A 23,225-nucleotide genomic window follows, 5' to 3' on the forward strand; every position below is an offset into this window, starting at 1 on the left:
AAAAGTTCATTTTAACTTTCTGAGTTTGAATTACAAAATACACCTTATAGAACTGTTTTTTTATGTGGGCATCCAATTTCCTATCACTAATTTTATTCTGGTACTTTCAAGATAAAGTAAATCCTACCTAACACAAGAAAGTAAATGCACCCAGAAATAGAACTATTCATTTCCTTATAGTCCTTCATTCTTTTCTGTAGCTTTGTTTCTGATACAGGTTATTATAGACCTGAAAAATCAAATTTATTTAAGCCAGGAAAACCAATAAACCTACCTCAGCATTTCACCATGGAGCTTCTAACTTAGGATATTATAACTGTTTCTGACTTGCTCCTTTTTTTTTTTTTAAACCTTTTCCCCTCTTCCCCTGTACCAGTGCTGACTTGTTGCAATCTCTTTGATTCATATAAAAGGAGAAACTGCTCATCTGATTCTAAATAGCTAAAATAAAAATTGCCCACTTCTATCACTTATATGAGAATGTGTTAGATATGATTGAAAAAGCATTTCATGAAATTATTTTTCTATTTTTATTCACAGATAGTTTCACGGGAGACTTGGAGAAAAATTCAGCATATCACAATTAACATATTTGTTTGTTCCCTCAAGTTAAGCTTCTGTAGGCTGTGAAACAGGGTCACCTCTTTACACTGTACTACGAAATCCTTTATTTCTGTCCCTATACAGTCAGTGGGAATGCCTAAGTAGCTCCTTTAATTCAGGTTTCTGAGTCGCGTTACATGTATATTGTCAATGTGTTGCTTCTTAAATAAACAGATTTTAACAAGCAAAACTGGTAACAATTCATCATATACCTAAACTGAATGAAGGAAGGAAAATTTTGCATCCGATATGCCATACTTAATGGCATAGAAATACTCTGGTTTTATTTATACATTTCTAAAATAATAACCTAACAGATCGGTCTACATAGTTGGGGAGGATCTACTCCTGTGGCTTTTGAATAACCTTTTCAACTATATCAAGGAATTTTAAACTGAGTCTCTTGATATATATTGAAAAATCAATATTTCAGCTTTTCGTATACCAAACTTGAGAGTGCAGAAAGCGATAATGACAAGTTTTGCTGGTGGAAAATATAGTGAGTATTTTGTTTCAGAGTTTACTTGTGCCAAAAATGCAAGGGGAAAAAAATGCAATATATAAATATGAAGCTAAAGAATAAAGCTGTAAGAACGAACATACAAAATAACAGATATTATCAGGCAACAATACAATGGGGCTGCATTTTAAGGCTAGAATTCCTAGCTGCAGGGATATTATACACTGTAGCGTGTAAGATGAAACTGGAATAAAAGCAATAGGAATCTTGGGTTTGTGCTGAAAGGACAATTATATATGTATGTATGTATGTATACACATATATATGTATGTGTATGTATAGGTATATAAAATCTAAAGAAGAGACGTTTCTGTGCACTTTATGTTGTGTTTTACTCTTTCTGCAAGTTTACTTTTCATATACTTTGTACTTTATCTGCCGCAAGTGATTATTCTGCTTATGCAAAGAGCAGTTTATGAAACAGGTATCGTCTACAGTGCTGGAGCTTGTCAAAAGAAGAGATGATAGAAAAAATAAAATGGTGCCTAAATTTAAACTGCAGACTCAACACCAGGAAACACTTGAAAGCAGTCTCATTTTCCAAAGAAGCAGAATGGCCATGGAAATCAACTGAATATAAGCCTGCTTGATGCTCAGTACCTTTGAAAAGGTAGGTTGTTTAAATATAAATATGGGTTTAGAAGCCTAATTTTAGGTACTTTTTAAATATCTTGACCAAGGATAAAAGGCAGCACTGTTTCAGTATGGCTTACTTTGATATCCCTCAAAAAAGGTAGGAGGTCTGGCTAGGTAAGATGACTGAAGCTGTCATTACGTTTAATCTTTCTGCTTTCTTAACATAATGAAGAACTAGCAGGTATTATACTGAAAGTGCTTTTTTCTTTGGAATACTTGATTTTCTATTGTTGTTCTGTTACTGTATTGAAAAAGTGAATGAGGTACCTATTTATGCTGTGCTTTCACAATCATTTAAAAGAGAACCGAGAGACAGCAGTAAGTTTGTGCTTTATGTGAGAATCTAGAAGTCAAAGATGTTTTAGAAGGCCTCTAGTTTCTGAAAAGAAAGAGGTGGTATAGAGGACACTCGATATCTTTCAGGTCAATGTCCTGCTGGTCAGCAGGTCACAGAACAGCAATTAAGTTGCCTTCAATTCCATTTCTATGAAAAGATCTAGGGAAAATACCAAATGAAACTAAAGGACTTGGGAAGAAAACTGGGCCATTTATTAAAATAAAATTATGCATAGCTGGAGGAAACAACAAAAACTTTTTCATTTTGTTAGCTTTCTCCTCCAACACTTCCTGAATACAATCACTGTAAAATAAGATAATCATCTGTTACACTTTATTGTTCGACAGGATGTGTTAAACCTGTGTCCCTAATGACTACAGTAACACCTGCTGCTAAGGCCATGTGAACATCTGAATGTAGCCACCAAGCTACTTGTGACTCCAGTTCGTTTCTTCTCTACAGATCAATATGAGAATCTTATGGATCAATTCATTTCCTTTAGTGGAGCAAAACCCAGCATGCTTCACAACAAAAGGCAGATATAACAAGCAGCTGTGGTACTTACATATAATTCCTCACAAAGAAATGAACAAAGGAATGCCTTTTAAAAAAATATGTTGGTCTTCGTTATTTTATAGCATAAAATTCATACTCACATCATTTGTTCTGTTCATTTCTCTATGGGAAAGTATGACCCAATCTGCTAGAATATTTATGTGTTTGGTAAAAAGCACTGAAGTTTCGCTTCCCAGCCAAAAGGTCTTCAGAAGAACTGTCTGTGGCATGACTTGCGGATGCTGTGAATTGGCCCCTTCAAACAAACTGTAAAAAAAGAAAGTGAAAAAAGCTGAATTTTCATGCCACTTTGATTACTCTAGTTACTAGACAGGAACCTTGTCTTCTGTCAAAACACACAAAGGTTTGGCAATTTTTAAGTATAGAAAGATCAGATACAATTTGTGATGAATAATAAGTAAAATAATGATGACTATTACAGTCAAACTGTAGGAATTCTAATATTGTGCTAATATTATATAAAGTACAGGCAGAGCAAAAACAAGATTTTTTTCGTACTTCATAAATCAAAGAAAGATAATTATCTCCCTAGCAAAAGATAACATTTAATTGAAAATTTTAAAAATATCAGTAGGTTCAAACTCCTGCTCGTCTACCTTAAAGAATGAAAACTGAACTACTGCAAAGTCAAAAACGCAACTCTATTAACACAATTAAACGCCTACTGAAACCTGTAATACAGTCAAATAATAAGTTATGAAAAATTAGAGACCTTAAAACAGAATTAGAACAAATTTTTAATATCTTGACCAGGATAATACAATACAAATTGCAATAAGCAAACTGAGAACTGAGAAATACAAAAGGAAATTCTAAGCAATTACATCTCTGTGAGAACTGTATCTTATTACAGACATACTCAAATCAGGATACAACCCACTGTAAACAAAAAAGTGCATGTGAAATTGTGAAAAAGTCATAAGAAAGAATTATCCCATAAAACCCACCTTTTTGTCAGAAACTCTACTTCAGCTTTTACTAAATCAAAGAAAAACTTCAATAATGTTTTGTGAATCATCCTCTGTTCATCTACTTGTTCTGAAACTGAGACTGCATGACAAATGGTTTTGCAATAAAGGCAGGACCTGAAAAATAAACACCAAAAAAATCCATTTGTATGACTAAAACGATATTCTGATTTATCAGCAAAAAAGGCAGTTTTGACTTTTGACAACTTTGACAAGTAAATACCTTGCTCCCCAGCAACATTCATCATTTTAAAGACAAACTTTTATGGTTTTAAAGCCAAATTTTCAGGAAAAAAAATTAACATGTTTGATACCGGGGCTTTGTGTTGTAGATGAATATTTTATTTATAGTGTAAACTTAATTATTTAGCTGTATTAAATTTTTCTGTCTCTACTTGAGTTACTGTACAATTACCGAATGTAACAGTACTTAAAAATCCTGTCATTACAAGGTAGTCTAGTATTATAGACTAGTAATATATAGTATTATTAGTTTAGACAACAGTTCACAGAGATACTATTTGACAGGAATACAGTTTCTGATCAAATCTAATGATTGTCTAACAAGATGCAGATGATTTTGAAGTTAAGTGCAGAATATATTTTTGGATAAAATTTTGACTATCGGAAGGAACACAAACGAAAGAAAAACATTAGATACGCATCTGCTGGGTGTTCATATTCTGCCAGTAAGTACTGTTAAGGGCTTAATCTCAAAGATAAATTATTTCCCACTCTAGTGGCAAGTGACATGTTTCTAATCAGAATGGTTAAATGTTCAGTGACAAGGATTCAAATTCAATGCCTTTCAAGACTAAGAGCATGTTTACAATTAGGTATTTATGATCACTGTTATATCAAAGTATTTAAATATTACTTAAGATGATATGATGGCAATAAGATGAGGTACAGCTCCTCTTCCAGAGGAACAAATGAATTAATTTCTGTTCAAGCAAGTCACACACACACACACACACACGCACGCACGCAAAGAACAGAGTAGCAACCCAAACAGCTGATATATGCAGAGTCTTATACTTCTGGATGCATAGAATTTAATAAGACTTGCTGAACAAGATTGTAAAGTTTATGATTAAAATAAAAACACAATATGAAGCTTCATGTTTGGCAAGATAAAACTGGAAGTTGTTTCACAACTGCTGAGAGATACATACAGAGAGATATACAGACACACATACACCAGCACAGCACCAATACATATATTATTCTAATTTGTGAAAAGCTTAACAAAAATAAATAAACATTCTATAACAAAAGAGAGGAGAAGAAGCAAATAAACATTTTTTTCCTTTCCAATAAACACCTCTACCTGTGCGCTAAACTGAAACATAGAGTGAAGGGTCCAAACCTCAGTTACAACACTAGACCTTCATGGACAGTTAACTTATCCTCGTGAAAAAGTCACTTCAGTACAATAGAATTCCAGCTATCCTTCCCCTGCCCCAATCTGAAGTAAAATAACACCTATGAAATACCTCCTTAAATCTTCTTACCTGACAAGCATCTCTATCAAAGACCATGTGCCTTTTTTACAAATAGGACACTGGAGAAGGTCCAAATAATACCTTAACGCAGAAGGGGACTTCCAAGGAGGATCAAGTTGGAGAACAAGGTATAAAATGTGAAGAAGTTTAGCAGAAAATATTTTATCAGTATTTCCCTGTAATAAAATGAGAAAATAATATTGGCTCCATACTGGCCAAAGATCTCTGATCACTAAGAATGCATACATTTTATTCATTCCTCATAATCCCAAGTGACCACATTTAATTGTGATCAGTTAAGTAACATGCAATTTAATGCAAAACTAGAAGCAGCAAAATTCAGGATTTCCGTAAGAAAGAACGAAAACAAGCACAGCTTGCACTACTGTGGTATTCCAGCATCATTGCTTAGAATAAACCTTGAACTGAACTCAGTATCTGTGGCCTACTAGCTTTAAAAAAAAAAAAAAAAAGTCACACACATGATGTTTCTCAAAGCAGTAGAAAGAATTAGAAGTAGAAAGAATTCTGGGCTGGCTGTTTCACAATATTATTTATTAGTCATAGGAATGTAGTGCTCTAAATAAAAAATAAACAGGTTAAATTCTTCCCTTTACTATAGGCTGCATTAAGGCTAACACATTGATGAATAAGAAGTGAAAGGTTAATACTTCACTAAAAAAAACCCAGTAAATACACTGATGGTAGCAAAGACTATAATATTTCCACTTCTTGGTTTAATATTCGTAACAGTTAAGCCTTCAGATCTCACCAACAAGACATGTTCTAGAAGAGAATGAAGAAGTTGCACAGGGGGTATACAGTACTTTTGACCAGCTGCAAGTTCTGCGATTACATCAGGAAAGAAATACCCTTCTACTAGTCCTTCAAGTATACAAAGTGTACCTCTGGACAGGTCGGTATTTTTAACCTAAAAAATGAAGTATTCTTTGTAAGAAAGAGAGCAACTTAATATAGGCCAAATATGAACAAAAATTAACATGAAATCTCTAAGAAAATGTTGGTAACATAATAAGGCAAGAGAACATTATACACTAAAATTGAAATAACTACTTATAGCCTGATTCAGTAAGTTGGTGTCATCTATAAAGGCCTTCACTCTTACCCATCTGGGTTTTCATTAAAAAGACAGTACCTTTCATAATGTGCTTATCATCTCAGAAGATCTGAATATACTTACCCTTTTAGAAAAACAAATTACAATTTACACACCCAATAACTTGTCTGTAACTTATTCCTGAAAGGTATATAAAGAAGTAAGTGTTAATATTTCCATGCATGCACAGAGTACATGAGACAGTGCATGACTAGAAGAGTAAGACAATGAGCACCACTAGAACAACTTGAGAATGAAAGAAAAATATAAAATCATGAAATACATAATTTATGAGTAAACATTATACATCTATAAACCATATAACTGTTTATCTCCCTAGCTCTCCTATTCCTATGTAGCGTGTCAGAGAAGCAGCTAATGCTACTGATAGTACAGGTATCGATCCCAGTCTATTTCAAAGCTCTAAAGACCTTCTTAATGACACAAGCCTCCCCTCTTATTCTCTGCCATTCATCAGAGCAAAACACTTAACTTTGCAAGCTTTCAGAGGACCTATAAGGATCTAATAGCTTTCATGAAATGCTATATCTGCCTTGCAATTTCCCTGTTATCATCCGTACTTTCAGCTTTCCAAACCTTTACTTCTGTAGATTACTGATATGCAAGAGAAGCTAGTGAAGATGTTCTCAGCTACACTGCTCCTCTGGTCCAGGTTCAAGCTAAAGTGAAGATCTCCAAGCCAGTTGCAACCATACTACTACCAAAGCACAGCTGCTTGGTGCCTGATAATTTTTCTGTCTGAAATACAGCTACTTTGCTGTGGGCTGAAGCCAATGAGAGCCAGCATATAAACAAGCATGGTGAATGAAAAAGTTTAGATCTACAAGCAAGTCCAAGCCTCAAGCAACCAGGCCAATACAGATACATTCATAGAATTCCTATCCGGACAACACAGCCTGAAGCTCTGGTAAGTTCAAATAAACTGGGATAAGGAGCCAAAACTGTGAAAAGCGGAGGCAGGAAGAGGAGACAATTGAACTGCTGGGAATTAAAGGATTACATACATTTATTATTGGTTTAGTCCCTAACACCTTGAAGACTTTAGGATCTTTGCCAAGAAACTTGGTTCCTAAGGCACATTAGACACAATGCTACTGAAGACATTCTACTAATTGCTTTAAAATTAAGGAAAAACATAAACTTTAAGTCCAACTGAGGTTTTGAGCTCAACAGGGTAGACTGACATTAGCAAATTCTCTTCCAAAAATGTTTTAGTAATAGGCTAAAGACTTTATGAGATCAGGTTAAACTGGCTGAAAGACAGCATAATCATAGTTAAATCATAGCTAAAGTGTCTCAGAGAATGAGCTCCACATCAGCTTTAGATACTTGGTTTCTTTGCAGAGGTATCATTTCTGAGATTCCTGTAGTAGATTCTAATGCATACCAGTCTTATATTAATGATAAAAAACCCTGCTCATCCGGACAATTTGCTTTTAACCAGGTCTTTGTGCATATGGACTATGCAGCTCACATTTATTTCAATTTTCTCATTTATATATGCACTATTAAAATCTCCACAGTATTTCCTTTGGAAATAATGGTAGCATTCATACTTCTGTAATGTTAATCATATGCAAACAGCACATCTAAAGGGCAACCATAAACTGTTTAATGGCAGCCAAAGAACAACTTCTCCGTTGCATGGATTTTAGATGTGTGAAGATGACTTAGTATATTGTGCACTGATGAGCACATTACTTCTGGCCCTCATTTGGTGATCCTATCACTATCTGTCTTTTTATATTGTGATTGAAACTTACATCACTTGAAAATTCTTGTGCTACAACCAGCAACATCCACACGTTATTTGGAAAGAAGCACACTGAAACAAAGCTGTTCAGAAGAGCGTGAGGCCTTTTGCATCACATTCAGGACAGGAAAGGAGGGGAGAACTGTTTTTCATCTTATTATTAATGCATAAGGAAAGACAATATAAAACTCCTCTGGTGGACTTTTCTCAGTAGCAGGATACCTCTTTCTTAGGGTCTTTTAATTTTTGAAAGTACCGAAGTCACCATATAAAGTACAGTAGTTAATATCTGCTAGGTATAAGTCTTTTCAAGTGTCGAGAGCTATTGTTTTAACAAACTATCCTTGAACACTTTATTCTTAGTACTATAGCTAGAAAAAGGGGGAAAAATTGGAAGTATTTATTTACTTGACACATAACAAAGAATTAATAAGAACTGTTACTGATCTATAACTGATTTATGCCATATAACTGGCTTAAGGGCAAGAAAAATAACAAGTGAACTAAATACTTTAGAAAAATGAAATTTCATCAAAGTAACTACAAAAAAGGACTGGAAAATATAATCCGCCATATCCTACTTGTTTCAGGACACTCTGTAGCCTGTTTGATGATGTTTAAAATTTTTGCTGTAAGAATAAGTACTGTTTTTTTCTATAGTGAGACAATCTTAGCTGAAAGTTTGTCCCTACTAACAAAAATGCATGAGCACTGCAAGAAGCAGCATATACTTCTCCTTCATTGCTATTGCAAAAATACAGTGCTTGAATAATTTGAGATGCTCTAAATCACATCAGGCCATATTTGTTTCTTTTCTTCTAACAATAACAGGTAAAGCTCTCTTAAGCAGTAGTATTAACGAGTTTCTTCAAGATAAAGAGGGAAGTACTGAAAGCTAGAAAGAACAAATCTTGACATACAACCACAACTCCAATGAAGTTCTATTTACCTCTTCAGGTTTTTTATTAGACTGCTGGGATAATCAAAATATTTTAAAATGCTTATTTGATAGCTAATTTTGCAATAAAAGTGTGTTTGTCTAACCTCAGAGTAAAATCCTTGTACACAACATGCCCTCTTTGCAAGAATCCTTACCTCTGGATTGCATTCATTCAGCTGGTCTATTTGAGTAGACTTACGTTTAACAGTCTGTAAAACAGGATAAAGACAACTGTACATTGGATACTAACAGACATATTCTATAAACGTTGTATTTAAAACAAAGAATGTTAGCTTTTTTAAAGCATGACTCAAGCAAAAAATTCAACATAGCAGTCTACTTAAATTTATCTTTTTAATATTTAGATCACAAAATCATGAAATAAGAGGACTAGTGACCTAAAAGGAAAATAATATAGGCAATTTTTATCCTTCTTAGTTTTCCTTGTTTAAGCAGTTGCTATACAATGACAGTTTTATTAGTTTTGGTCTACTTATATAAATGTTAGTGGTTTTAGTCTTTCCACTTTTCCTATGACAAAATATAGATTTTGGATTCATCTTGCAAGTTGACTGAGACCTGAAGATATGGTGCAAAAACGTATTACTACTATAGCTACCTCTAGTTATAGCTTAGTGTTATGATCGTATTTCTATGTATTATCAAAAAAGCCTTTTAGGAGAGTTTGTCCTCAGGATTATGATCACTCCTTCTGCTCCTATTCATGTTAATAGTTTGAGGGAAAAATAATCTGCAAAGTAGTGCACCTGTTCTACGTACAATACAATAGAAGTTAAGGATGCATTTACTTTTTAAAGGTCTGGAGGCAATGGTCTTGATAAAATGTCATAGATAAAAGACGGGGCATTTGAGGGCATACATTTAAGCAGCTGGTGCGTTCAGCTCGTCAATTTTGTTTTTATATACTAAACATTGAGCACTTAGAAATTCTAATTCTTTTGCTACTGAGAACTTATATCAATATCATAATGGACCTGATTCTGCAGTTACAAAATCATATCTTGTTCTCTGCAAGTGAGCTATAAGAATACTTACACAACATCATTTGGAGTCAGTGTAGCATACAGAAATAATATACCCTGACTCAAAGCAATTAATTGTTCTGTTTCTAGATATGAAATAATGCTTTTAATTGCTAATGTTCTATGTTTATCATGATTAGATATGTGTCAGTATTAAAATGAAAGACTGCATTTAGCTTTATTTTCTACTTGTAATAAAAAAACATTCATATGAATCAACAAAAAGTTTGCTTGCTCTAGGATATGGTAGGTTTTAAAAGCTTGTTAGTGTAATTTAGGTAGATAACAGACAAGTCATTGAAAGACTATCATCTGATATAACATTTTGTTGGACAATACTAGCTATTTTTTATCTGATATAGTACACTGAAATTGCAAATAGCCCACCATGTCTTCCCCATGCCCATGTCGACCACTTGCCCTACTAAATTATATTTTAGTTAATGGCAGACTGTAGTAAATAGGGTATTAAACACTGCAGGCTAAAAGGCATTATTACAATTTCAGAACATTTTAAAATATCTATTATCTATAATGAAAGATAAATTTAATTATATGTATTTTACATTTTATGCTAAGAAAGTGTTACCTACCTGAGCAAAATACATATGTTTTATCACAGCATTTTTCATTTCAACAAGCTGCATGTTAAACATGATTTGTTTGGTTTCTTGTGCAGCTAGAAAATGATTCATTTGGATAACTTCAGTATTTTGTATTTCCTTCTGTGAAGAGCAAAAAAAAAGTCATTATTTTTTAATTTCAAATAGCATAGAGAACTAATGCTCCAAAACAGCTTTATGTGCCATATATCCTGCTGTAAACTCATGTGTGCACATGCATGCTTATGTATTTTTCAAGAGTCGACATTACACGCCAGATAAAACAGCTGTGGAAACAAATCATTAATGTTGTAGGTAGTTATAGCATAGGCACCATCAGTATGAGCTTCCCCATAATTATTTCTCTAATTGACTCCAACCATGGTGCAATCTCTGTGACTGAAATGCAAGCTGAGTTTCTATAATGGATTTGTTCTTTGGACTTTTAGAAAACTAAAACCAAACTCCATGCCTTTTCAATTAAAAGAAAGCATAATAAGGATTTTTTAAATACAATTTTTCATCAGTTTGACTAAGACCAGACTCTCATTTCATAACAGCCACTACAATCCTTTCAGTTCTTGTCTATAAGGATGGACAAAACTAGTAATTTAAATCTTATAAGTTCTTTATTTTAGTTTCCAGTTGTTTCTTCAGTATAGGGAATGAGCAAGTATTTCTCAAACTGTTCTGTAATTCAGACTGAAACCAGACACACTTCCATAGAGAAGACTCTCAGCAAAGCCAGAAGGTAATTTTTGTTACTAAAAAGTAACTCCAAATTGTATTTAAAAATTATTTCAATAATTTGAACAATACATTTTGGTAAGGTTCAATATATGTTTTAATTAAATGTACATAGATTAAGAATGAAGCATCATCATTGTTTCAGACAAACAGACATAAAAAATAGCCTCCTCTTGGAGTGTTAGATGTGATCACTAGGACTGTAGATACCGCTGCAGGGTCACCCTTAGTCACTGTACTGAAGGCCATTTTTTTTCAGAGCAGGTACGGAAGGATTTTATACAAGCATAGTGAAATAGATTTGCTTGGGGTGGCTTTTGGCCATTCGACTTCAAGCACCTAAATCTAAAGGGTGACTTCAGGTACTGTATGGAAAGCAATAGTAGGAAATAAACACAATGGTGGTTGTATTGAGAAGAGGCAAGCCATAAACATTCTATACTTTTAAGAGATTTTCAGTGTAAAGCTTCAAAAGCTGCATGTATTTCATTCTATTTTCAGATGTTCCCTTAAATATGCAATTCAAAACAAAAATATTTGGCATGAGCGTAACTATACATTTTTAAACAAATAATGAGTTTGTTGCACTTTTACAAAAGTGTAATAAATCTTTCGGTAACTTGAGAAGAGCTCTGAATAGCTCTTGATGAGCCAAGAACGACTAAACTCCTACTGAAGTAGGACAGAAATTCTACTCTGAGACATTAACTAGTCTTTACGTCTTGTGGCACTTCTGCATTATTTTCAATATCCTTCTAAAAATACTGACATTCAGACAATATACAGTAACCATCTTGCCAAAATGCTATAAATTCCAGTGTGCACTCAACAAAGCATTTGAAGTCTGTGTTTAAATTTGAGAGCAGCTCCCTAAAATCATGCCTGTGCTTTAACATCTTGAACCAATACATTTGACACCTTATAGGATCAAGTCATTAATGAGTCTCTCAGAGTATTTTAACACTAGAAGTTATGCCATTGAGATTACATGAACAGATCTGAAATACAAAGATGAAGCAATGTGTTCATACAAAACAAGTGACAGAATAGTCTGAAAGGCAATGACTATAGCAGCTCCACTGAAATAAAGAATAACACTGCTTTGCTGAATTCAATATCTGGTTTGAATACAAAGCCTTAGGAGAAAATGTGTGTGTGTATGTTGCAGGGAGGAGGGTATTTATTTTTGCTAGGAGTCAAGTAGCAGCTCTACAGACTTACACAGTTGGAGAGTTCTAAGTCATGTCCTAATGAAACATGTGCCAAGTACTTCTTGGAGAAAGAGACAGGAGTGTGTTCATGACATTTGTTGATAAAGCCTAATATATTTAGATAAGTGTTGTGATCTGATTGCCTATGTTTTATTCTTTTCCTTATAAGAGACTAAGAGTCTTGGCAGTTTTCTGAGTTCTTTAGATGCATTTGAATAGAAAGCTAATGCTCCCCTTGCCTCTAAAGTGAATTACTTAGTAAAGTCTAGGAAAAAAAGATACATGCAAGTTAATGAACTGGTTAAGACAGAACACTGTTATCGTACCAGGGAGGAATTCAGGGTGCACAGCAAGAAACACTTATTCTCACAGAGATCAGATGACGTAGTCATAAATACTTGACACATTCTTCTATTAAATATAATATGATGTCTAACTTAGCCGAAAGGTGAAATAGAAAATAGTTTCCCTGTAGAGGTTTCATTAAGAGAGTAAGTACTAAGCTGAGATCCCATGTTGATGTGTCTTATTTATAGAGGATGTAAACACTAAGACCTTTCAACACCCCCTTCAACCTTTTCATAGAACTCTACTGATCATTAAAATGCAGAGAGGAAATTTTCTCTGCATTTTGGATCTGGGAAATCCAAAGGATTTCAGGTTAAGTATGTTATTCCTAGCAACAACTCTGGCTTTAATTCCTACTTGCTCATATAAGTAAGGTTTTCTATTTAGCAGCTGACTGTAAAGTCACCCCATAGTCTGAGGAGCTCACAGTTGAAAGCAATCTTCTGAGTCCTTTGAGTATTTCCACGTCAAAATGCTATGAAGATTATCATCAAATGCAGAAAGTCTGAATAGTGCATCTGACTCTCCTGCTTGGTCAGCTATACCTCCTAATAGCTGCAAAGGACAGACACCTTCTACTGTATCACAAATGCGATCTAACTAACAAAGGGCTCAAATTTTTGATTTTCTTGAAACAATCAGAAGACTTGGAAATAGTGAGAGTATACAGGAATTCAACACACATTTCGGTAAAAACAAAGGCTGGTTGCCTCTTCTTGCTTGTAAATAGCAATTTTGATATTTGTTTTTTATTTTGATTAAATTCTGTTCCTCCAAGCCCTCAAAGCTTTCGGTTGGTATTTAGAATTTAGTTGCATCTGTGTCTATTGCATGAGCTTCTAGTCAGGCCACAAGGTCATTGTTTGGTGCTCAAGTTGACAAACAACTGAATATATCTGTTCCAGAACGGAGAGGAGAAAGTATACAGTAAAGAAAAGAAGAACGCGTACCAGGGTCACGGTCTTAACCTGCATAGGATCACTCATCAAAATGATCTGTAAGAAAAGATAATGCTGGTCTTGGTAAGCAAAGGACTAGGAATCATAAGGCATCTCTCTCTCTCTCTCTCTCTTTCACAGGAAATTGTAAGAATAATTTCTAGTTCTAGGGAATCTGCACACACAGGGAAATTCACTTAACAGTGGCATGTCCACTCATCAGTTCAAATGGGAGACTGAAATACAATCAAGCTGTTTTTCTTTCTTTGCCTTGTCTTTTTGCATCACAGTGCATTTAACTTCTGTTCCATTTTGGCTGAATGGTAAACCTAACACTGAAGAATCTGAAGTTGCACTGGATGCCTCATCTGGCTAAGTCATTCCAACCAAAAACTCCATCTCTCTGGACAGATGATTTTTAATATGGTTTCTCTCTTCAAATAAAGTACCACATCTTATATTCAGATCCTCATGTCTTAGTGGATCTGCTGAAATACTGTCTCATGTTCTGGTTCAGTTAACAGAAGAACACTCTATTACAAGGGCTTCGGAGTGAACATAGAGCCTGCATTCTTAAGAATTTAAGTTTTGACTAGTAGAAGAGAATGGTTTTGTCAGTAATGGCAAAAGGTTTTCTAACATGGAAGAAGTCAAAGTTGAGTGTAAGTCTTTCCATAACTTGGGCATCCTGTGATTTTGAATCCTAAGGACTTCTGAATATTTTCTGAAATGTAGACAACTATGTCACTCCTTTCTGATTCCACAGATGAGAATGGAGAAGCATTACAGCATATAGTCTGCTGGTAATGTGAGAAGTTCTTAACAAGAAGTCCTTGGCACGCTACTCTGTTTTCATAAGGTTGCATATACTGTCCTTTAATTAAAATCTATTTAACTTTACTTGCCTACAAGTATGGAACGATCCCTCCACAGTAATGGAAAGCTGAAGGTGTGCTCAGATAGCAGTTCATACACCTGTTTCAGGAAATGAAAAACTTGCATTCTAGCAGCATCAATCTCAATGCATTGGTTGAACAGGGATCATAGGTGAATAGCTTATATTAGATTCCTAGTATAGAAATATTGAGTGAATTTCTGCTGCCCAGTATACAATCCCTTTTTATAGGATTCATGTTACAGCCACTGATTTTTCCCAGTCAAGGGTTGCTTGGGTTGCTTAGTTGCATAAATCTTAATGTTTTAGCATAATTTCTAATGTTATGAATACAAGGTAAACAATTGAGATCAGTTCACAAAAGAAGTAATTAAATTGATAGTGAGGCATGAAGATATGAGGATACCATTTTAACGGATGTTAATGGTGTGTGTCAAATCCAATACAAAATATATACACACACATATATATGTATTTGAAACCATTAACAAAATAAAGAGAATATAGAAGAAGATCCGCTATTTTTCTTGTGGTGTTTTGTGAATAACTAGCTAACTGTTTAATTGGTGGTCAGCTACACTACTTTCAGGTACTACTCTGGAGCAGCTACTGGAACTTCTTCCTGAAGTCTGAACCATTTTTCCAGTAGTAATAACACAGAGCTGGAACCAAGGAGGAGTACAAAGAGGAAGAAGAAATAAAGTATTCTTCCTTGGTGTTATTTCTACTGGTCTAAACCAAAATATTGCCTTGGGAGAGACAATTTTTCTGTTAGAAAGCTGTTTTATTTTTAACTAAATTTCAAAACATCCAGGTTGACTGTATTCCTCTCTAATATAAATGCCATATAATATAGTAATCAGTAAGGACGACATAAATTGCTAACGATGCTAATGAAAAATGAATTTTAGGTATGTTTTTTAAAATTACTTACCTCAAAAAGGTAATCTCCTAGATACCGCACAGGGTAAAACTGAGCTTCAAAGAGTTTTTTTTCTGTAGGAAAACTTTTATCATCGATGAATATATGAGTAATATCTCTCCCTGCACTTTGAGATGAACATACAGTTGCCTTTCCAGCTTCTAGAACTCTAAATAAACATACATTTGGAAAGATGTATTTACTGCATTATATTAATATTCCTTAAAGCTACGTTACTGTTCACAAACTACAAGCATGCAAGTGCAAGAGAATAAGGGTTCTAGGTGTGTGACATTATGCATCCCTCATTAAAAGGGCACTTAAGAGCCTTGAGCAAATGAAGGAATCCACTGATACATATCTGATAGAAAGTTTCTGAGCATTTTTTTTTCAGATATCAAATTCTTAGATGACCACAGCTATAATTTATTGTCCTCCACGATGATTGTGGGTTAATTAGTGGGTCTTTCAATTAAGAGTTTTGCCATAATCAAGGGGTTTACCAAAAGCGGAACACCGCTTTTCTGAATTGTAACATGGTATTTTCATATTGCAAATACAGTCTTTGAGTTCATTTTAGAGTCATTTATAGCATTTGTGCCCCCCAGTGTTATATACAGAAAACAAATTTGTTTGGGGCAACATTATATGTAAAAGTTTCCTCAGCGGGAATTTCCAGAGAGGTACTGCTGCAATGATTCATATTTTTTTAGAAAAGATGTCAGACAAGATAGTGGAGGAAGAAAAAAGGTCTTCTGAATTGTTAAATATATGTTCATTTTTCAAAATCCAGATATGTAAAAAGAAAAGGATGCTGGCCTCCCACGCTTACACTACCAATAGGATGGGATTCATGGCAAGAAAAGCATAAAAGGGAAAAAAGCCACACTAAGTACTAGAGAAAAAATAAATCAACCTTCTCTCAGTGCTGCGGTAGCCTTTATGACTGAAGGCAGTGCTTACTGGAGACAAAAGAAAATCTACCTTTCAATGTTTTCTGCCTGAGTAAAAGGATCCCCACATCAGTATGCAGAAAACTGCCTGGAAAAAAAACAGGTTCCTTCTCCAAAACTCCCTCTTCTTTTGCCTTGCTGATGTAGTTCCTGTTAAAGGTTACTTTTACTGTCAACAAACAGAGAGTTGTGCAAGACAGCATTTCAATGGCATTATCAGGAGGCTTTGCAGAAGCAGTTTTCACTGGAAACAGAGTTTTTCAGAAGTGTAACAGAATGAATGTACCTTTCTGCAAGACAGTACATAGTAAACTCTTCTACTCAGCTAAGGGAATAGCCTACTTAGAACGTCTTCAGTTGACAGAATTAGAAGATGGTAACTTCAGCCGCATCTCAGCTGGTGCTTATGAACTGCAGGCAGGTACTCTGTGATCTACCTTGCAGCTCTGATACCATAATCAGCTGGATACACTGCACTTTCCTGCTTGCCCATGCATCTGTGATGTACACTTTGTTTTCACGCCCTGTACAGAATTAGGGCACACACAATGTATGCATGATCAGACCCGAGAAGTGCTCCCAACTAACTAGGTTTTTGACAGAGGAGTGGGATAGTATCTTCTCCTGTAGTGAGCAACATCTTGTAATGGAGAGCTCTGTTTCAGTAGCAAATTTTACATAATACACTCTGTTTGTGATTCAAGGCAGTAGTTAAATTGAGGAATCTAGGTGTGTAGGAAGAGTTTGGAAAAAATAAACATTGTCCCAAAATTCTTGCACTTCCAGTTGCTTTCCTCTTCTCCGCTTTTCCTTTGTACGTTTGCCCTTTCCCTTCTGATCTATCTGTATTTACATTGTATCATAAAGATTTGCTACAGTACAAATTAGGGCTTCAGAACTAGGGAGCTGTTGCACAGAAGTGACACAAAGAAAGATCAGGTTAGTCAGAACATGGAACGCATCAATAAGACATAGCTCACAGTTGGCTCAGATTATCCACCCAAGTGAAATAATATATCCTGTTGTGGCTATGATTTGAATGTAACGTGGACAAAATAACACTCATAAAAAGCATAAGCCTATGTACCTTGTCTCACAAAGAAAGTTTCTGCAAGCAAATTACTTAAGATGCAAATATATGACAATGTGTGTTATATTTGACACTACACTGGAAGCAAGCTACAAAATCTTCTTTAAAGATTTAAAGAAGTCAGTGTGCATTTAACACTGCAACCATTATAAAAATGTGTGGAAGTGTATTAACGAAAACAATTCATACTTTGAAGGACTGGAGGTTGTTACAGATCAAATTAACGGGGATGGAAGAAAAAAAATTTGTTCACTTATATGTGTTTTATCTTTCATTACTTCAGCTTTAAGACATTTCCCCCTACCTTGTAATAGGATCCCTTCGTTTATCACCTTCCTTAACAAGGAGGACAACTTTCCATCTGTGGAAGGCCCCTGGAGCACCAGTGTGTGTCAATCCTTCGCGCCATCTTTTAGGTGCAGATTGCATTTGAGGTGAATAATGGGTGTCTTTTTCAATTTTATATCCCCATTCGTACGTTGTTTCATCAAGCCATCTGCCACTTTCGGCGCTATTAATTATGTACTCCTTAGTTAGTATCCACTTTCCTAAAAAGCAAACGAACTGTCAGCCACAGAAGATTTTTTGTGTAGACAAATGGCAATCAACTGAAGATCTAATATAAAATTAACTTCAACCTTTCTTGTGCAAATAAAAGCTGGAATTGTAAGTACCTTTTTAAAAACTTCTTCCTATTGCAAGGTCTCCTTTTCACATTTTGAAATCAAAAACCTCACAATGCCACTGAAAATGATCATCTTGTTTTCTTTTAATGATGAAGGACCTTTTTACCCTTCCCAGATTAAATACTTGCCTATCTTCTCAAAAATCTGCAAGTGGAAGTTTGCAGCTTCCCAGATTTTATTCTTAGGACTTGCACAGAACCTTGCTTAACCCTTTAGTTTGTAATACCACTGACACTTTTACAAAAGTACTAGAACAGATTTGAGGTACACTTGATGGCCTTATATAACATGCAAGAATGCTGTCAAATCTTTTTTTTTTCTTTGCCAAGGGTTTAGTTTCAGTAAACTGAAGTAATATATTAAAATATGATTAAAAAGAGGAATGAATTTCTTTCTTTTATATATGCTTAATATTACTAGCATTGTAAGTGTACTGAGTGCCAATATTAGTGGGATATGGTTTTAGACTTTTTTCTTTCCCCCTTTTTTCTTTTCACATCCTGTTCACTCCTCCCTTGGCTCCACCTCCTCCGCCTCTCTTCTTTCTTCTTTTGCATGTATGCTTTTGATACCGTCTGTAATGATCATTGCCTTTTTCTCATGGTCTCTCTCTTCTTTCAGAATCAGGTCAAGGGCTGTGGTTAGCGCCCTGCTCCTGTATTGAAACGCAACCTACAGAAGATACTGTAAGAGAAATTCACTGGAATTGTGTAAACCTAATTGGTTTCACAGAACAGCAGGGTTGACTGGCAAAATGTCTCAGAGCAGGAGCACAGATGGTACTTCTACATAATCTAGCATAGGTACCACTGGACTTATGACTGAAAAAGGCATGCTGTGTATAACTTATATGTTAAAACCACTTTAATTTCAAGACTTCCATCTCAAAAAGTCAGCTGAGAAGTCCATGAAGACTGATGTTCTTATTAATATTTATGTTTACAGAGTTCTAAATGGGATTAAAGATGAATTGTTATACTTACTTGGGAAAAATCGCATTAGGAATGAACGCTCTCTCTCCATCATCAAGGATGAAAACAATGATTATATAAAAATAGCACCTCTTCCAGAATTAAGTAGTACCAGCTGGTATTGAGGAGTATTTATGAATATAGAAACATGACATAGTTTTGCATTGTCAAGTGGACAATATGTACATTATGTACTCAGTTCAAAGAAAACATCTCCAGATGTCTTAAATCTCCAAAACTATGATATAATATTAACTCAGTATTACAAATTTTATGTCTAAAGTGTCTTTTCTCATGTAAACTTCTACTCTATTTACTTTTTGATCATAGTTAATAAGACACAAGGAGTCATCCATATATCTCTCAATTCTAGCAGCTGTAACTGAAAATAGCTAATACTATGGTATGCAAACGCAAGCATCAGATCAAGAATTTTACATCTAGCTTTAAATCCAAATCAACACTTATCTATTTCTGTCTCCAGTCTCTTAAATCTGAGATTATCCATCCTAAAAATTGCTTTAATACTTTGGTACAATATGATGTAGGAAAAATAGGGATCACATTTAAACAGTTAACAGATCAGCAGTTTGAAATCTTGTAACTTAACATTTTCTGAACTCATCATAAAAGCCTTCCAGGTTCCTGTCTAAAAAAACAACATCTTAAAATACAGAGTTCTTATTTTGAAAAGCTTTAGTTGCATGAGTAAAGCATTTGAGCATCAGCCCTTCGGTAAGAGAAGAGCAGAAGAGGAAAGACTAGAGACTTGCATCAGTAAAATGGCAGAAGTAAGGGTGTGGAATTTTCTGTCGCTGCATAAGCAGAAACTTCAGAGACAGTGATCTTTATTAATGAATGATGTGTGTGAATTTGATGTCAAAAAGCCATGCTAACTGCAGCTGTCCATACTCCATCCACGCCTCTTCAAGTAACCTGTTTTAAAGTACTTACATCATTTGGAATATGACTTTACAATGCAACTGATACGTAACATGGTTTCTGTTTGGGAGTCAAATCAGAATAAATAAAGGAAGATGAAAATTATTTAGGAATAATGCAAAAAACCAGAAAGTACATCCAAATTTGAACGTAGGGCTTTGCTAATAATCAAGACTAATGGAACACAGAGAGTAAGTGTTGGTAAAAGTCAGTTCATGACATGAAAACAGGTAACTAGAACACTTCTAAGGCTTATTTCCTGTCCTAATATTATGATTCAATGACATTTTACAGCAATTATTTTACTCACCTGCAGCACAGGCAGCTAAGAACTTTTCACTCTTGCAAAGCTGTTTTGCTATAAGGTGTGTACAATCTCTGTATTTCTGTAAAAAAAAAAAAGGAAAACAAGAAAACATAACACACTTTTATTACTGGAAATAGGTTAACTTTTTTTGGCTACTAATACACAAATCCAAGCTTCTATATAATCCTTTAAGGCTTGCAAATTTTTTTTTTTTTGCTGCTTTCTCTCACCAGTAGGAGCTTAAATAAAACAATACCTTAGAATCAATAAGCACACAGTCCAGTTTGAGCAATAATTCAAGCAGTGCCTTTTTTTCTTGCTTTTTAAATCCAGTTAACTGGATTATCCGCTTCTGGCCACCACTTGCCATCTGTTAACAGAAAAACAAATGAAGAGGAAACAAAAACACACAAAATCCACGTTATGAAACCCGGTAGGATCTTAGGAGCGCTTCCTGGTCTTTCAGCCGCGCTACCCTGGGACGATGACACACCGCTACCTGCCGCGGTTCGCGTACGCCAGAGGCGGCCAGAAAGTAGGGCCAGAGACGCTCACACGGCAGGTCGCAGGGGGTGCTGCGCCCCTTTGGGACAGACCCCGCAGGTGTGAGCAACTCCGGCCTACCGGGGGCTGGCTGCGCCACTAACGGCGCTGCCGCCCGACGCGGGGCCCCGCGGCCGGCCAAGCCGGCAGCGCGGGAAGAGCCGCCATCTCCTCGGAGGAGGCGGCCGCGGCGGCCCGGGCTTCGCGCTCACGTACACACGCCATGGGGAGCGCAGCGGGCCGGGCCGGGCCGGCCGCCCTCTCGCTCCTCGGGCCGGGCCGGGCCGGGCCGGGCCGGGTCTGGCGCTGCGCCCCGCCGCCGCTCCCGCCTTCCCCCGCCCCGCCCCCGGATGTGGCGGCAGCGCGGCCGTTCCGGCCCGCTGTAACCGACGCTCCGCGGCCGCTGGGCTGTCGGCGCCGAGCCGAGCGGGTCGCGGGGGCAGCCCGGCCGGTAAGTGGCCCTGGCGGGGTCGCCTTTCCCCTCCCCTTCCCGCTGGGGTCGGGGCTCGCCCGGCGTTGGAGCCGAGCGGGGAGCAGCGGCAGCACTAGAGGCCCCGCGTCGCCCGGCGGTTCCCCGGCGCGGCCCGGGGTTCCCCGGCACGTCCGGGTTGGTGCCGCCGGCTGCGTACCGCCCCGTGGAGAAGGGGCGGCCCGGGGCTCCGGAGCGCACCGTGGCCACGCGCTTCCCTAACGGTTCGGACGGGCCGTCGGCGCCCCCCGCGCTGGATGGGGGGGGGGGGAGTCGCGGCGGCGGCGGCGGGGCGGAGCGCGGCCCTGCCCGCCCGGCGGCGGCCCGGTGATGGCGTCCCGCCGATGGCGTCCCGCCGCTGCCCTTGGCCTGCGGGGCCGCGGCAGGCCCAGCTCGGCCCCCTGAGAGCTTGGCCGAGGCCAGGAGCCGTGTCGGAGGCCGAGAGCGGTGTCTTGCCGGTGTCTGGAGCCGGGGGTGGGGAAGCCTGGGGTGTCTGGTTGAGAGCAGCAGCCTGCAAGCGCGCCGGGGTGGAGCGTCCCGTTAGCGTCACGGTTTGCCTTTTGCCTCTGAAAAACACATTTTCTGTTGCTCAACAGACTTAAAAGACTAGAAAGCCCTCTTATAGGGATGGGTGATGGAAGACGGAAGAGACCTCACTTGGTAGAGGAAGCTGGCAAAGCAACTAAGCAGAGTTTGCAGTAGATCCAGATCGAAGTGTCTCCTCTCTCCAACAGACTGTCTTTCAGAGTCAGAAACGGGACGTAGCGTTTCCAGCCCTCCATACCCCTTTTCTCTCTACACCAGAGAAACTTCCTGACAAAGTGCCTTGTTCCAGGGGATGGCTGATCCTCATACGAGATGACTACCCACTGCTGCAGTTAGATATTCAAGTCTTTCACTCTAGGTCTAAAGATTCCCTCCCTTCTAAAGCTTCAAGTTTGCTCTAGCTGCACGATGGAATTCAGTGCTGTTTAAAAGCTGCGAAGCTACGTGAAAAGGTTAAAATAATATTAAGATTGTACATCAAGCACTCAAAATTTGGAAAATTAGAACTGCCAGAATTAAGATTGTCTGTGAGACCTTATTTTCGTCCCTTGTGTATGGGGGATGCGATTATCTTTCCATGATTCCTGTGTCATTTATGTGCACAAGAAATCGGTTAGTGCTATTGAGTGAATAAAATTGGATCTGTAGAATACTTTCTTTTTTTATTCCTGCAGTTGGAATGTAGAAGGCACTTATCCTGATTCAAGAAAAAAAAAAAGACAATCGAATTGCATCCTTAGAGAACTGAATCTTCCTTTCACCCCTTTCATAAAATGCATGTGTGAGAATGGACAAGTCACTTCATACTCATTGGGGTGACTGTTTGATTTTTAAGTCCTCTAAGCCTGAGATATATATATGGCAAAATTTTCACAAATGCTGAGTATTTGTAATTGCAACATAGATCAATTGAAACAATGCTTTGAACTTATCAGTGCTACGAAACAGAAGTATTTGGGAAAAAATCTGGCTTTAAACATCTCAAATTTGGCTGTGTGTTGAAGTGGATCCTTGACCCTAGATCTCTCTGAGTTCC

The 23,225-nt window shown here is 37.1% G+C and overlaps 2 protein-coding genes across 21 annotated transcripts in view; one reads left to right on the forward strand and one right to left on the reverse strand.

Moving 5' to 3' along the window:
- Positions 1–21,903, reverse strand: part of SLF1 (SMC5-SMC6 complex localization factor 1) — a 37,063-nt gene extending 15,160 nt beyond the window's left edge. Inside the window, exons 1-12 of one of the 6 annotated variants that reach the window (XM_068929008.1) lie at positions 21,804–21,903; positions 20,888–21,001; positions 20,635–20,710; positions 18,030–18,273; positions 15,695–15,851; positions 13,878–13,922; positions 10,613–10,744; positions 9,081–9,185; positions 5,918–6,076; positions 5,155–5,321; positions 3,620–3,757; positions 2,753–2,918 (exon numbers count right to left, since the gene is read on the reverse strand). In XM_068929008.1, the coding sequence (XP_068785109.1) occupies positions 2,753–2,918; positions 3,620–3,757; positions 5,155–5,321; positions 5,918–6,076; positions 9,081–9,185; positions 10,613–10,744; positions 13,878–13,922; positions 15,695–15,851; positions 18,030–18,273; positions 20,635–20,710; positions 20,888–21,001 (1,503 nt within the window). In that variant the 5' untranslated portion in view covers positions 21,804–21,903. Of the gene's footprint in view, positions 1–2,752; positions 2,919–3,619; positions 3,758–5,154; positions 5,322–5,917; positions 6,077–9,080; positions 9,186–10,612; positions 10,745–13,877; positions 13,923–15,694; positions 15,852–18,029; positions 18,274–20,634; positions 20,711–20,887; positions 21,002–21,390; positions 21,515–21,803 lie in introns of those variants that run through there. The other 5 variants (XM_068929010.1, XM_068929007.1, XM_068929013.1 and 2 more) reach the window with 5 other exon arrangements.
- Positions 21,523–23,225, forward strand: part of LOC104150264 (uncharacterized protein KIAA0825) — a 261,819-nt gene continuing 260,116 nt past the window's right edge. For 5 of the 15 annotated variants that reach the window (XM_068929000.1, XM_009684417.2, XM_068929003.1 and 2 more), the window contains exon 1: positions 21,941–22,641. The gene's annotated coding sequence lies outside the window, so the exon portion shown is untranslated. Of the gene's footprint in view, positions 21,626–21,747; positions 21,868–21,940; positions 22,642–23,225 lie in introns of those variants that run through there. The other 10 variants (XM_068928999.1, XM_068928995.1, XM_068928998.1 and 7 more) reach the window with 7 other exon arrangements.

This window comes from Struthio camelus, chromosome Z, assembly GCF_040807025.1.
Source record: "Struthio camelus isolate bStrCam1 chromosome Z, bStrCam1.hap1, whole genome shotgun sequence".
Taxonomy (NCBI): domain Eukaryota; kingdom Metazoa; phylum Chordata; class Aves; order Struthioniformes; family Struthionidae; genus Struthio; species Struthio camelus.